At 37.0% G+C, this 16089-nt stretch overlaps 1 protein-coding gene across 4 annotated transcripts in view; it reads left to right on the forward strand.

The window, feature by feature from the left end:
* Positions 1–16089, forward strand: part of LOC139958396 (uncharacterized) — a 24838-nt gene continuing 8749 nt past the window's right edge. The window contains exons 1-9 of one of the 4 annotated variants that reach the window (XM_071955450.1): positions 1–142; positions 2400–2571; positions 4565–5097; positions 5545–5613; positions 6636–6660; positions 7123–7154; positions 8803–8871; positions 12195–12219; positions 15711–15791. In XM_071955450.1, coding sequence (XP_071811551.1) covers positions 2403–2571; positions 4565–5097; positions 5545–5613; positions 6636–6660; positions 7123–7154; positions 8803–8871; positions 12195–12219; positions 15711–15791 — 1003 coding nt within the window. In that variant the 5' untranslated portion in view covers positions 1–142; positions 2400–2402. Of the gene's footprint in view, positions 143–187; positions 233–253; positions 405–2399; positions 2572–4564; positions 5098–5544; positions 5614–6635; positions 6661–7122; positions 7155–8802; positions 8872–12194; positions 12220–15710; positions 15792–16089 lie in introns of those variants that run through there. The other 3 variants (XM_071955451.1, XM_071955448.1, XM_071955449.1) reach the window with 3 other exon arrangements.

The following is a 16089-nucleotide window of genomic DNA, read 5'->3' on the forward strand; positions in this document are numbered from 1 at the left end:
ATTCACATACTAAGCACAATTTATTGACGGTCAACAATGATTTTTGCTCATTTGGCGCCTCTTACTTTTTAAGACCAGTGTGTACTCTCAAGCGTCTTCGGGTTACGTTGTGAACAGACCTGGGCATCTGATTCAGTCAGTGGTAATGTACTGATGTTATGATCTCCATAATGTGCCTTTAGAAGAATCCAAATGCAGAACTATGTTGTTATTGACGATAATTGCTGACCAAGTTTGCACCAATTTACATGATATTTGTTAATCAGGCTAGGAGCAGTAGCCTAACCATAATTCCTAACGCTACAATACACATCGCACGAGGCTAGGCTAGTATAGGAGACCTGGTCTAATTAGCTCATGAATACATAAACACAATTACCTGCAGTTCAGGCCACATGCGTCAGGTACGTTGATTGACTGTACTATACCTCGGTATTTCAATGTATGGTCTACTCGCAAAAGTACTTACTTGACTCCAGTGTAGGCCTATGTACATTCATTTATTTAGCCTAATGCTGGACCACTGGCCACTTTACCTGCCTAGTATAGTAAAGGCTTCATAATTGACGCACCCCCGTAATTGACGCACCTTCAATTATTACTAGCAACGATACAGCAGGCCACCTAAACTTTTTGCAGTCAAGCAGAATGACATATTTCATGAGTTTGAATCCATTTCAGCTATTTGCTGACCAAATTGTGGTATTTTTTAAGCTATGAACACCCTCCCACCAGTTTTGCACATTTTTTGGTCATTTGGAAATCTTACTTCCTAAAAATAACCAACATTACCTCAATATGATAACACTGCTCTCTGGAACCTGACCAGTCTGAGCTTAGAGACTCAGAGCATAGCAAACAGCATCTAAAGTCAATAGATGTATACTAAGGCCTACACTACAGTTAGTTCTACAACGAATGTGTCAATTTAGGGGTATGAAAGAACTTGACACGGCAGACATTTTGTGGTCAAATTCTGCTCAATTGTACGGTGCATAAGCACAGAACCTTAAATATTTTGAGATCATAACATTTCTGAGGAACTACACATATGAAAAACACATACAGTCGAGTGATTTGGATTTTTCCTTGATAGATATCGTTGATCAAATCCTTAAGTGCGTCAATTATGAGCCCACCATGCTACTAGTTGGCTGGTTGGCTACTATAAGAATTAAATAGGCTATTGTATAAATATATATCATTCGAATAGTTCAGTGCAAGTCATAAGAACTGAAAAGGAACAGGAACCAGGCTGAAACATCTTTAAGTTTTAAGTTGTATTAGGCCTATTGAGCCTGAAAATTTAGAGAACCTCTGTCATGTTGCAAAGTTTCGTAATTATCCATTGTAGAGACCTAGAGGGACGGACAGAAATAAACACATAGATGACTACACACACTGGCTGTCTGCACTCAACTGAATGTAGCCTGCCTGTAGCCTCCGCTGAGGCAGACTGGTATGACTTAGCATCACAACAGACATTCATTAACATATTAATACATATTAACCAGACAATCGAATAAGCAACAACCTAACTATGCAACATCTGCACAGCTGCAACCCTCAGGAGTAGTATGTTAAGTTAGTAAGGAAGAGTAGAGATACCCTAAACTAGGATCACAAGTACTTTCAAAGCCATCAATGCAAAGTTTCCATTGCCACATCCAGCCAAAAGTGCTTACTGTACTCTTGTGTCAGTATAATTACTCTGTGCATCAGCATTGCACAGTTGGTTCAAAATTTAGCAGATTCACAACTCAGACATAGCTTTCCACTTTCTTAACAGAAGAGACTTAAGGCTTTTTTTCAACAACTGAAATGATTACTTGACATAAACTTACCAGCTGGCTCAATATTTTTCATGTTCCCTAATACAAGTTCAGCATTACAAATTGGCAATGTGACAGAAGCCCTGAAAATGTCTCTCATTTTCATGCTAACACATAAATTTCAATTTATGGCAGGAGTAACCTATCTTTCTGAGTTCAATAATCAGAGTGTGCTACATACTTTGCTTAATACGTCAGTGACGTCACTAATGTATTTTGCAACAGATTTTTCCTGTTACCATTTTAGTCGTGCAATAACACAAGGTACCCATTCATGGCTTTATATTTTCCCTCCCCTGTGGGTGCCAATATCGCTTGCAACTGTGTCGCACTGTTAACTAGTTTCTATGATGATATTTCTGACGCCATGCTGTGAGACCCGTGACTATTGCGCTACTGTAATCGTGTCATGTGGATCAAGTCCTAATAGCATCACACTGTTACACAGAGAGCCACATTTGTTGGAAACCATCAAAATACTGTATCATATATGTTTGCTGTTTCTATTTTCCCAGAATATTTTATGCTTACCTTATCTTGTCTTTTTCCCTTTTTGGTATCCTCTAGAAAATGTTTGACCCGTACTTTCGAGAGCGTTTAGCCAGACAATATTCAGAAGTAAGGGATCGTCCCCTGTTACCTTCCAGGAATGAACCTGAAAGTCAGAATTACAATTACAGCGACAGACCAAGCTATCCGAAACTACATGATGGAACTGCTGGGAATGATAATTGGAAAGGTAATAATCAACAGCCACGGTTGCTTTAAATGCTGTCTGGATAAACTTGAATCTTAATTGACAATGAATCAATAATAAACAAAAAATGGTACAATAATGAAGATAATTTTGTCACAATTTAGTAATTTATTACTATGGAGCTCTTCTTCCTATGTCAGTAAAAAAAATACATGTTGGAAAGAGGAGTGAAAATGCTAGGCCTGATATGTGACTCTGATATCGCTCGTATAGAAAAACTATGGAGATTTATCTGGACACATTAAATGGTCTGGAGGCTGTCCAGTCAGTAAGAAAGTTTGGATAACAAAGTATTCTGTACTTCACCATAGTGTCAAGTTTGGCAGTGTTTGTGTCCTTTCATATGAATGTACACACAGACCACTGTTTTAATACTTAGGGGAAATATAGGGCATTTGAATTTATAGCTTAGATCATCATGGGGGGGGTGGGAAGAAAAGAAGATAGAAACCAGGTTGTTGTTGTTGTTGCCATGACAAAAGTCATTGCAATAGTTGGTAGACGGCATTAGTGGTGCAATTATCTAGTAAGTGTACATGCGCATATTTCAATAAATTTCAAACGGTTACTTCTATATTGAAACATAATGACAAAAGGAAGATGTTCTTACTAAGAACATTATTGCTTGATTAAAACTGACAAACAAGCATATCTACTTGTACAAATTTCCAGGAAAGACATCTAGAGTGTCAGGCAGAATGCAACTTTTTGAGGGGATTTTTTCTTTCATTTTTCTTCTTCTTCTTGTCACATATTCTGTTCCATACTTAAACTTATATACAATGTACAGTAGGTCATTAGTTTGATTAGTCAAATTTCTTTGGAAATAGTTTGACAATTTTTTCCTCATTGTTACATGTCCTAATCAATGCTACGAGGCAAAAATTTTGCGAGAAATGAAATGATGAGGATTTAATCTACCCCAGAATTATTACTTGCCCCCAAATTAAGGATCATTTGGTGAGGAACTTAAGGGGGTCGTCATCTCCTGGAGAATTGCAATCTTACTGTATAATAAATTGCCAGAAAAGACAGTATACAGGGATGTAAGTCTTCCGTATTTTTACGGAAATCCGGTTTTTTTTTTAATTCCAATAAGTCTTCCGTATTTTTACGGAAATCCGTTTTTTTTTAAATTCCAATAAAGTTCCACAAAATTGTTCGAATATCAAAGACACAACGCGGCAAAAATGCCTGGCCCGTTGCAGCAAGCTAACTTCAATTTTCACTCATCGATCACTCAAAGTACCACTTCCAGTTTCGCATCATCGCATTGCACTGTACAACATTGTGCCATGTGAATATCGTTGCGTACGTGCGAACTTCAAATCGCTATAGCTCATTTCTGTCGTTGAAAAACCTTGCCTAATTCATGTTGATTGGACTGCTAATTAATATTTTCGTAACTGCTGGTTCTCGACATAAGTTTTTGAATTAACGCTTGTGATATTTGTGAGCGGCGGAAATCTATGGGATACGCATATGAAAGTCGATATTTGTGATCGCATTCGAATGTGAGACTGTTTTTTTATTCCGTAGTTCGCTGCGACGTATTCGTGACTTTGAGCTAGCCTAACATAACGATAGTGTGTAAGTAGTAAGAACTAGGGGTAGGATGTGTTAGCGCTAATACTTCTAAGCTAGCCTAACATACAGTAACGATAGTGTGTAAGTAGTCAGAGCTAGGAGTAGGATGTGTTAGGACGGCATTCACCTGGGGTCTCCGAATATTTTTCCGGTTTTTTTTTGGGGCTGCACTTACATCCCTGAGTATATATAACAGTTAATTTTTTTTTTTTTTTTTTTATACACAAGAACCATTGTGTTTTATTAAGAGACAAATTTAACAGACATTAAAACAGCTACAGTAAATTGTTCCCTGGATGTACGTACAACTGATTCGACTAACATGGCACAAGTCTAATCGGTTTTCCTTTATGCATCTTCTTTTTTTTTTAAATATATTTAATTTTAGATGACATGAGCATAGGAGATGGTCTTTGGAGCAGAGGAAGAGAAAGTTTTGGAGGTGGTAGCAGCTATGATGGATTCAGAGGTGGATTTTACAGTGAAAGCAGTGCCAATGGAACTGGGATTGGTGCTAACGGAGGGCGTGGTGCTAACCGAGGGCGTGGTGCTAACCGAGGGTATGGATCCGGTCTGGAAAGAGGAACCTTCAGAGGAAGGGGTACCAACAGAGGAAGGGGTACCAACAGAGGAGGAGGTACCAACAGAGGAGGAGGTACTGGCAGAGGAGGGGTTACTGGCAGAGGAGGGGGTACTGGCAGAGGAGGGGGTACTGGCAGAGGAGGGGTTACTGGCAGAGGGGGTGGATCCAATCGAGGAGGCTGGACAAAGAGAGGTGTTGAAAGTGGTAGAGGAAGTGGCTTTGGAAGAGGTGGTGGACCAAACCGGGGAGGAAAGATCAAAGATGACAGAAGCCAGGCAGTTGGCAGTCAAGGAGGTGTATCTTCCGAAGCAAACGACCCAAATTATTGGTATTGTTCGGTAAGCTGTGAAGTTTGTGTGCTTGCTTTTCTAGGCTAGGGTTGAGATGGGGGTTTAATTGGCCAAATTTTTGTTGTTAAAGCAGTATGGTTTTTAGAGCTGTTCATTTAATGTTTAAAACCGGTGATGATATTTAGTCTTTCAATGATAGTAATCATTATCAATTGTTAGCAGTTACCATGTTAAGGGGGATTGAATAGATTTCTATCACTGTAGTATCGTGCCATCACCTAAATCTTTATCAACTATATGACATATTAAACATAGATCTTTGAGCGGAACAAAATTACCCACCACCCTCTCCTTACTCTTCGTTTCATTATGAGTTTCAGGTATGTCTGGAGTTGGAAACTCTTCAACTTTTTTAATTAATTAACAGTTCAAAGGTTACAAAATGGTTTTTATTATTTGAAGCATGTTTGCTTTCTCTTCTGTTTTTCACGATAGGTGTGTAATTTAAGTACCACAGGACCTGAGAATATGGCCGAACATATGCAAGGACAGAAGCACAGACTGGTAAGGGGTCGTTGGGTCACACTTATGATGTTTTCAGAGGGACTCATCAATGTGAAGGGGTCCCCCCCCCCCGTAGGCTACTCCCTCTTTCAGACAATTATCCATTCCATGATTCCTATTGCACCTGTGCTACTAGTAGTGTCTCGCACAAGCCTGTGCCACATTTGTACATACCATTTTATGTATAGTTACCATTTTGAAAGAACAAAAATGGATTTCAGCAAGATTGGATTGAAACTAGTGAGCTCAGGATGCAGTAGTTCAGTAAGGAACTGCGTGGGGAGGCTTGAATTCAATTTATAGTCAAAAGCTTAATTTTTCCCCTCTATTTTCTCCTGCTATCTTCAATCAGTCTTCCCTTTGAAGTTTAGTTACCTAGGCAACTGACAGGTATAATTTTGCTCTCATTTCTCTTTTGTAGGTTTTAGTGAGTTACTTGATTTCAATATGTGGCTTGATAGCTTCAAGGATACATCCAATGATTTAGTGAATCCCATTTTCCATATTTATTTCGAGTACATTTTTTTGAAAGAAATAAAATTTATTGTGACTTTAAACGTCAACTAATTTTGGGCATGATTTTACCAAAGCTAGCAAGCATTCCCTTTAAAGTTTTATTGCAGGTTGTTGTATTAGTCAGCCTCCAACATATTTGTCACCGATTGAACAAATTAATGAAGGGGGGTTGAAGAACTGTTTAATCATGCAATTGTTTTTCCCATACACACACTTTCTCATATCAGTATTGACCACATGGATAAAGTTTAGTCAGATACTTTTCGTAAATTTGTACATATTTGTAACAAATAACATGGGATAAAGCATGGACTGAGAATATCCAGTAGCATGGAATGTTATCATGTTAAAATCAGATGCCAAAAGGTGATTTAGAAAAATGCAGCAGTGTACGTTTGTTGTTTGTATTGTAAACAAATGGGTAATTCACTGAAGAAACATGGTATTAATACACATTATTATTGCTAGTTTTCTTTTCTTTTATATTTTCTCTCTTTTTTCATCAGAATGTGGAAAAGAAGCAGCAAGATGGTAGGATTTAATTTCTAATTTCTCTCAAAAATATTGAACAAATATTGTCAACAACAAAAAATTCAGCCATGATATTTACATTTAAAAAGTAAAAAGATGTTGGATAATATATAGGGATGTGGTACAATTATCAGTTTTGTAGGAAGGCTGTACTCATTCAAAATACACTGATGAAGGATTGCAGTAGTGCCCTACAAGTTCCCTGCCTGGTCCTCCCACACAACCCCCCTTTCCCACACCCCCCCCAAGTATCAAAGGTGGAAAATTTACCTATTACATTAACAAGTTTGTTGCCACTATAATAAATTGCTTAATAGCATCTGCCCTTCAAGAAACGATGTACCGTTTTTAGGCTTTGTATTGGAATCTTGGTAGGAAGCTGCTTTACACAAAGTGTGAAAAGATCATTTCTCTAAACTTGTTTCATTCTTTCTTCCTTTTTCATCAATGCCTTGGTTGCAGAGGGCCAAGCAGTTGGGTTATGGTTCTGTCAGGTATGTCACCAATACAAGAATTTAATAGTAACATAATGAGGGATGGAGAGGGGGGGTGGTTGGTGTTATAGAGTTTACCTTGGTAAAAATTGATATGTATGAAATTTGCAATGATACTTTTACATTGTCTGCTGTAATAATGTCTTTCAATGTTAGGATGTTGGATGGATATGATCTTTGGATTCAAGATCTTCAGTTATAGCAGGTGAATGTTGTGAGAGCATTGTGGTTAAGGCAGTGGGCTTGCAGGTTCGAGTCCTGGCCAGTTGTCCTTGGGCAAGGCACTTTATCTCTATTGCCTCTATTCACCCAGGTGAATAAATGGGGACCTGTGAGATAAATTGTTTGTTGGGGGCATTTTAGCTGCTGCCATGTGAAGGGATTGACACTATGTTTGACAGGTTAATGTTGACCAGAGTAATATTGTGATCGGCCTTGAGCGACGTTATCGGTGGAAAAGTCTGTGCTTTATAAATCCTCAATATTATTATTATTTATTACTATCGTCGTCATCATTATTATTATCATTATTATTATAACGTGTCATTCCTTGGCTTTCTATTTTGGAGGTACCACAGATTTGATGTTCTTCACATTCTAGGTGGAAGACTTGATCAAGTCAAAATATGGCATATTGAGCCACTTGTGCTTCAAAAAAGTTTTACAGTTTTCTTTATTGTTTTGGCCATTTTTGTTTGTCTGTAACAGAGATGGGATTCGCAAATGGTGAAGCTAAAATATTGAAGCTAGTTGCATGACCTAATGATGGTATTGATTTCATTGTTGATCAACACTGTTAACATATTCTAACTTAAAACTTATGAAATGGAAAACAAAGAGAAAGTAAAAGCCCTTCAGATCCTCGTGGCATTATGACATCACAGATTTACAAAATGACAGCTTCCAGAAATGACTTTTAAACTAGGATATCTCCCAAATGGAGCAAGATTTTTTATTAGCTGTTTGGGGGGCAGTTGTTCTCCACAAAGATCTCTGTCATGTAATATAAATTTAATGGTTGGGTTTTTGTCCCCTTTTGGTCTGTAATGTTTTGTAGTTGCAGATGTCAAATTTGCTTAAACACAATGCAAAAGGCACAATGCGTTAAATATTTCTGTAGCCTCTAGTCCAGGCTTTCCCTAACTTTATTCCCACACGAACCGCCTGTGGATGTCAGAGTTGTCCACGGACCCCCAACTTTTCGAGACACGATCTGAGTCATTATGATACTATAATACGCATAACAATGCTTCGTAAAAGATCAAGTTCATAGTGTATTATTGTACTGTCATGCATACACCAACTTCACCAAAGTCATGTGGCTTGTGTCTGTTTCATAATTCAGTTATTTATCACATGCACGGTACTACTATGGCAACATATGCATATGGAACACGAAAAGAGTTTGTCGATAGGTACGGGTTTTGTACATTACTAAATTATATGATATATCAGATTTTAGTTCAACAAAAAGGACTCTAGTTTTGACTTTCAGAAACCTCTCACGAACTCCCTGGGATGGACTCACGCACCCCCTGGGGGTTCATGCATCCCAGTTAGGGAACCCCTGCTCTGGTCCATTCAAACTTCAGCTATGGTAGTAATGTTGCTTTTGTTTTGTTGTTTTTTCTACCTTGACTTTTCACAGCTTTGCAATGTGTCTACAAATAGTTCAGAACAGCTGGAGTTCCATTATCAGAGCAAACAACATCAATTCGTGAGTTAACTTTTGGGAAATTGAAACATCCAATACTGTTTTGCAACTCCCAATTTTGTTTTTGTTTTTTTGTGCTGTCTCTTAATATCTATGACACTTCAAATCAGTATCAAATGTCATTTATGTGATCTGCCCAAAATTTATTGACAAACTCAAACATCTCTGCTTGATTTGTCATTGTATGGAGAACTCATTCAACTATTTCATGAATTGTCCATATATATGTGCAAGTCTAGTCTCTTCATCAACTATTCATTGATATGGACAATTTTACCACAATATTTCCATACATTTATAACCAGATTTGTATAAATCTCTCCCACGTTTTCCAGATGTAATGTAGTCCAATATTTACGATCAAACCATATTTCTGTCCATTCATTTTCCATACATATTGACATTCGATGGGACCTTTCCATATATGGGCAAATCATCTCTCCATCAACCTTCCATATGTATGGACAACTCAATCACACAACTCATACAGCTTTATACCTCTGACAGTTCAATCGGTTGCCCATGACTTTGCCACATAACACGAGCAATTACACATTTCCTTTAATGTATCGCCATGATTTTATCCATGTACAATTCAAAACTCTGCTTTTATATGTCCATGTGTTTTCACAAATCACCATCTTTCCATCACTTTCACATATATATATGGTCCACATCATAAGAACTTTAAATGATTTGCTATTTTGTTTGGGAAAAGAATGTCTTTCCATGACTATTTCATACATGGACAGAATCATCCATGATTTTCCACATGCATACCCATACGCACAATTATTGCCTATTCGTGTCTTTGTTATAATATATATGTATGGACGAATGTGTATCACTACATGGAATTTCCATATATATTTTCTGTATGGTCTATTCATGTTTTTTTTTCTCATTTTTCCATACATGTGGACAAATGATGCATGAGAAAGTAATATATATGATATTTTTTTTTCAACTAAGAGTTGATAGATGATACTTGATCAGACAAATCCCATATGATCCAAAAATACGATGACATGGACTCATCCTTGATTTACATAGATTTGATCATTCATTAACAAGTCAACTGATTGCGTGTGATAGTGGAATAAATTCCAATACAATTGTGATTTATTTCTATACTTAATGTGCATGATGCAACTTAGTGATTCGCAAATGATTCAATTGCTTCATAAATACTCATGCATGAATATTCATGTCATGAATATTCATGACATCAATATGCATATATTGTACAGTCTTGGTAATAACCATTAGATGGTCCAAGGTCAGACAATCCTTCTGATCTGAAGATTGGAATGCATTCAACATCAGTGGAATACAATTCATCACAATTGCTACTTGTTTCCAAGTTAATGTGCATATTGTACCTAACCAACAAAGAAAATGATTATTCTTTGCATGAATATGCATATTTCACTTCATAAATCTAAAAAATCAATTTAGTGTCTGTTCAAGTAAATATGCATATATTGCACTCTACAGGGATGTAAGTCTTCCGGATTTTTACGGAAATCCGGTTTTTTTTTTAATTCCAATAAGTCTTCCGTATTTTTACGGAAATCCGTTTTTTTTTAAATTCCAATAAAGTTCCACAAATTTGTTCGAATATCAAAGACACAACGCGGCAAAAATGCCTGGCCCGTTGTAGCAAGCTAACTTCAATTTTCACTCATCGATCACTCAAAATACCATTTCCAGTTTCGCATCATCGCATTGCACTGTACAACATTGTGCCATGTGAATATCGTTGCGTACGTGCGAACTTCAAATCGCTATAGCTCATTTCTGTCGTTGAAAAACCTTGCCTAATTCATGTTGATTGGACTGCTAATTAATATCTTCGTAACTGCTGGTGCTCGACATAAGTTTTGGAATTAACGCTTGTGATATTTGTGAGCGGCGGAAATCTACGGGATACGCAAATGAAAGTCGATATTTGTGATCGCATTCGAATGTGAGACTGTTTTTTATTCCGTAGTTCGCTGCGACGTATTCGTAACTTTGAGCTAGCCTAACATAACGATAGTGTGTAAGTAGTAAGAACTAGGGGTAAGATGTGTTAGCGCTAATACTTCTGAGCTAGCCTAACATAACGATAGTGTGTAAGTAGTCAGAGCTAGGAGTAGGATGTGTTAGGACGGCATTCACCTGGGATCTCCGAATATTTTTTCCGGTTTTTTTTTTGGGCTGCACTTACATCCCTGACTCTAACACAAGAGAAAATTTTTTGGTATTTTCTCTACAGGAATAGGCGTAATAAATACACTTTGAAAATAACAAAATCATTTTTTTTTTGGTTTATACAAGTATATGCATATCGACCTCAGCAATGAAAAATGCAATTTTTGGTTGTTTCCACTGTGATACAAAAGGTAATTATTGTTCTCTGTTTCTACAAGATGTATGCAACCAAGAAAACAACCCTTTTGTTTTGTACACATTATATATATGCATATTGTTTCACTTAAAAAATGACAACATTTTTATGTTGTCTTTCTCTTTGATAATAAGGAAGTTACTTGTCATTTGTTTATTCATACATATATATGCATATATAAATATATATATATGCAGTTTCACGTCAGCAATCTAAACAATACTTTGTTTAATAATATGCACATGTTGAATCATAACAATATACGTAATTGTTATTTTGTTCTTGACCATATGAAAACAATTGTGATTGGTTTCTATATGGATATTACAAAACATTCAAAGCAACATGATTGCTGTTCCTTCTAACTTACCATTATATATATATATATATATATATATATATATATATATATATTCAATGCTTTCAAGCTGCCTTGAAGAAACTTCTACATTAACAAATAATTAGTATGGCACCAAACAAAATGTTATTTGTTTCAAAATGAATGCATATTGGTCCATTCTCAGATGGAACCATCCATAGGTACTACAGCATGCAATCACAGTTGCATATTGTGTGTTCATATCGGATTTAAAGGAGCTATGGCAATTAAAGACTTTTTCTATCAAACCGAAATTGTAATAGACCTAGTTTCATATGAAGAAAAATACCTTACACACAGTTTTAAAGGTGTTTTTTGTTTGACCTTAACGAAATTGTCAAGCCTGACATTTTTTGAAAATGTTATATGGTTATTCTACCGGTTGTATCCTTGAGGGAGGGTGTGGGGAGTAGGGGGGGGGGCTTCCAGTTCTTTAATACCATAATGAGCTCCTTTAATAGCGAGATATGAAGTTGCAAGATTTGTGACGAGTGAAGATTCTATGTGAAGCAATTGACTATTACCTCAAAATTTTGTTTCTTCTTCCCTCAATAGAAACTTGAAAAACTTGGGAAACGGGGTGAGTAACCAAGTAGCTCAGTGTTCTTTCGACATTACATCTTTAAAGTGAAACTTTGAATAAAAAAGATACATATATTTCTGAAGGAGAACTAAAACCAACCGACATATTCACCTTATTTATCATAGAGATGTCGGTGATGAACGGCTCCCTGAAACATCCAAGAAAAATCTTTCTTTTTTTTCTTTTTTCTTTGATTGTTTGGGGAGTCGGTTGTTCATCATTGGCATCTGTATCAGATAAAGGCAAAGGTGACGACGGTTGGCGTTTTTTTTTGGCTTCACCTTTAAAGTAAAAATGTCGAAATGCAAACATTGACTATTGGTTCTGAACATCGCCGTATCTCACTGTTCATTGTGATGGACACGCAAAGCACTATTGCAATCAGCTTCTTGTTTCACTTTGGCTTGACCATTAAGAAACAAGGACAAAAAGGTAACAAAGTTATCTTTTTTCTTTCTAAGGGACTGGAAAACATCAAAGTATTTCCTCTTTCCATTCTATGTTTAGAGACGTGTCAAGGTGTGTTGTGAAGGAAAATGAAAAGGGCTCAATTTTTCCATTCCGACAAAACTGTTGGGTAGCATTTGATATCATGGCATTTTGTCGTATATTTTACCAAATCAAACGAGGTATGCGGAATATTTCGAAGCACAGTGCAAACATTCTGCAAAAGATTTGAATTTTTAATATTCTCCGCTTTGAATCAGTCCTTTGAAAGATTTGAATTTGGTCTGATTTCAACTTTATTATGTCCCTAAATAGTTAAAATATATGCTCGCAATAAAATATATAGTGTGCATGAAAAATTAAAATTATATAGAATTAAGAACATAGAAAGTGAGTGCTTAAATGCAAAATAGTGAGAAGAACTGTGTGGTGGCTGGAGGGGGGGGGGGGGTGGGCATGTAAATTCGATTGAATACTTCCAACAATTTTAAACTATTAATGGCAATGAGGGACATCTAGTAGTATAGTCATTTAAGGGGGTGGGGTTGGAGGAGGGGTGATGTGCAGGGGGCCTAAGTCACTCTATTTATAGACTACAAGAGTAGATCATGTGGTCTTCTAGGACAGAAAGTCCAAGTAGTTTCTGTTTATCTGAATGAAAGGGTTAATATATACATGAAATGTGCCGAACTGTATTCTTCTATTCAATGAACTGGTTACACAGTAGTGTTAGTGTGCACCGACCCACTTGTTGATCGCACTGGGTTTTTTTTTCACTTTCAGTTGAACCTAGAGCTGGGTCTGCATACATTCGTCCAATAGTGTGTTGTATCAAACTCATATGCAAGAAAGTTGGCAAAATTTGTCATTTTCAGTTTGTGAGATGTATTCATCTGTGTCATTATGTAACAGAGTGGTTAAAAGTCACTTTATTTTTGTTTATATGCTTGACACCATTCTTTTTGGATCGTTTCATGAGAGAAAAAAGATGGACTAAGCCATATTCACAACTATGGGGATATAACATGATACAACACCCTTGGATCATGAAATGTTCATAGCGTGTAATTATACAAGGCCAGTCATACTACATGCATTACGATGCGATAAAAATCAGTTGAAATCATTTCAGCTCTGTAACAATATATTTGTCGACAATGCATTTATCGCATAAATTTATCGCATGTGGTGTGAACACATATTTTTTATTTTTTTTATCGTATAGTCATATTGTACACAGTGTTGAACGATGCTTATTTGCATTCGTGCAGCATCAACTGAGACAACTTTAGAACCAAGTGTGGCTGCTAGTACTTCACCAGTCAGAATATCGTCATGGCGACATTCTCCGTCCTAATGAATGACGATATTCAGAGCAAAATCACTCTGGCATGGTGTTGTAGTTTGCTCGGTTCTTTCACTCGGTCTTTGACACGTCACGTTTTCGTCCAAAGGCACCGTTTGTAGACCTTAAGCCCAACTATCTTCATGTTGTAGTGGGATATACAGGTCTATTTACCCGTACTAGCACCAACATTTTATCTTTGATCTTCTTAACTTTGGGCCTACCTATTCTGGAGGCTCTACCTATGCAGTGACACACAAATTGCTAGGTATACTAAGAATTGACCAAAGTTTCAAGAGTTAAACAATGATTTTAGCATATTTTTTTATTAGTTTGTGGGAGTATCTATATTTGCATTATGTGTTCACAAGGTTCCAGGGTAGTATAAACTGAGATCAGGAATTTCTTGACTATATTTTGGTGACCTTAGGCAATAGTTCTTTTTGCTTCACTTGTAAACCCTTTAAGATTCTTGAGGGAGTTAAGGTGAGTTAAGTGAATAAATGATGTGTTATGTGTATGGATTGTGACATCTTTGCTACAGATAACACCAATTTTTGCATGTAGGGATGGGTCAGTCAACTGATTTTTAATGCTGGTGTAGAGCCTAGCCTTGGAATACTTTCTTAGAAGATACATCAAAACTGAGACTGGTTTCGGTTTAAATGTTATAAGACTTCAGGGTAGAAGCTGTTCTCACCGCAAGTTAATACTTTTGTGGTGACAGCACAGAGCCTTGCACCGGTCAATGAGGTGAATCTGCAAACAGCTACATGTAAGAGGGGGTGGGGACTAGGGGTGGAAGGGGAATGGTGGGGAGAGGGGAGGGGATTTGGAATCGAATGCAGAAGTACCCATTTATAACATAAGCAAAGTAGTCATTTTTGGTCAAAACTCCTGTCAAAGCAAGTAATGCTACCACCTTAAATCAGAAAACCAATGGTTTTTGCCCTATAAATTCAAGTTTGTAGAACATTGCTCATTTCTTTGATATGTCATCGCCTGGGTGAGATTCTTGTATCTTCGTATTTTGGGGGGTCGGGATGAGACTTTTGGGGGGGGGGGGGACTTTGATAGGACAGTGTTAATTTGCATACAACTTTATGCAGGTCCATTCGACCATCACAGATGGAGAACCTTACTCGTCTGTTTGCTTTTCACTGTAGTCCAACATCGGGACTTTCCTCTATTAAGCTGAACAGTGTCTAGACAATAGTAGTGTTTACTAGCTTTTTTAACAAATATTCCTTTTATATATTATGTCAAATTTATTACAAGTAGAGATGTGAAGGTGCTCTCATAGAGGGGAAACGTTTTTTCTATCTTTTCTTCTTCAATGAATTATTTTATTCTTCAACGAATTATGAAGCCCAATATGTACATGAGATAAAATGTGAATTTGGATGCCTGATATTGTAAAAATGTTCTACTTTCACTGATTCAATGGTTGGTGACCATGTGTACAAATCTTCTCGATATTATATTGACATTAACTCTGCTGGCTGGAACAAGAAGAGGGTGGATGTTTAGAAGGGTGGAAGATTAATAGGGGGAGGGGGGAGCGGTGGTTGGAATAGTTTCTCATTGAACCTGTTGTAAGTCGATAATATGTGGCATGCATATATATATTCTACAGTTATTCTCGTAGCTGTATTTGATAATCTCCATTATTTTAATTTCCATGTTGTTTCTCCAGGACCAAACAAGCCAGCCGTTTCCCAGAAGTTTAAGGCGCCGGTGATTCCACAAATCAAAGAGTGCCCTTCTGCACTTCTTGGTAAGTATTATGAAACAATGTAAATGGAGAGGAATGAATTTCCTTCATTCCTCTGATACCCGTCTCCGATACATACTCACTCCAATCTAACCTGGCCTACAAACAACTAGTGACATTCTTGCACTGCCCCTAACCTCCCTCCCCCCCCCCACATGACCCTACAGGTTGTAACAAGCTGGCTTTTCTCTTCCTTCAAATCTTATATAAAATATTAGTATTTCAAGAAAGGAAAGATATGTAAAGTGAAAACACAAGTATTGAATGTGGAAATATAGATTGGTACTAGCTATTTCACCGA

This window comes from Apostichopus japonicus, chromosome 18, assembly GCF_037975245.1.
Source record: "Apostichopus japonicus isolate 1M-3 chromosome 18, ASM3797524v1, whole genome shotgun sequence".
In the NCBI taxonomy this organism is placed as follows: domain Eukaryota; kingdom Metazoa; phylum Echinodermata; class Holothuroidea; order Aspidochirotida; family Stichopodidae; genus Apostichopus; species Apostichopus japonicus.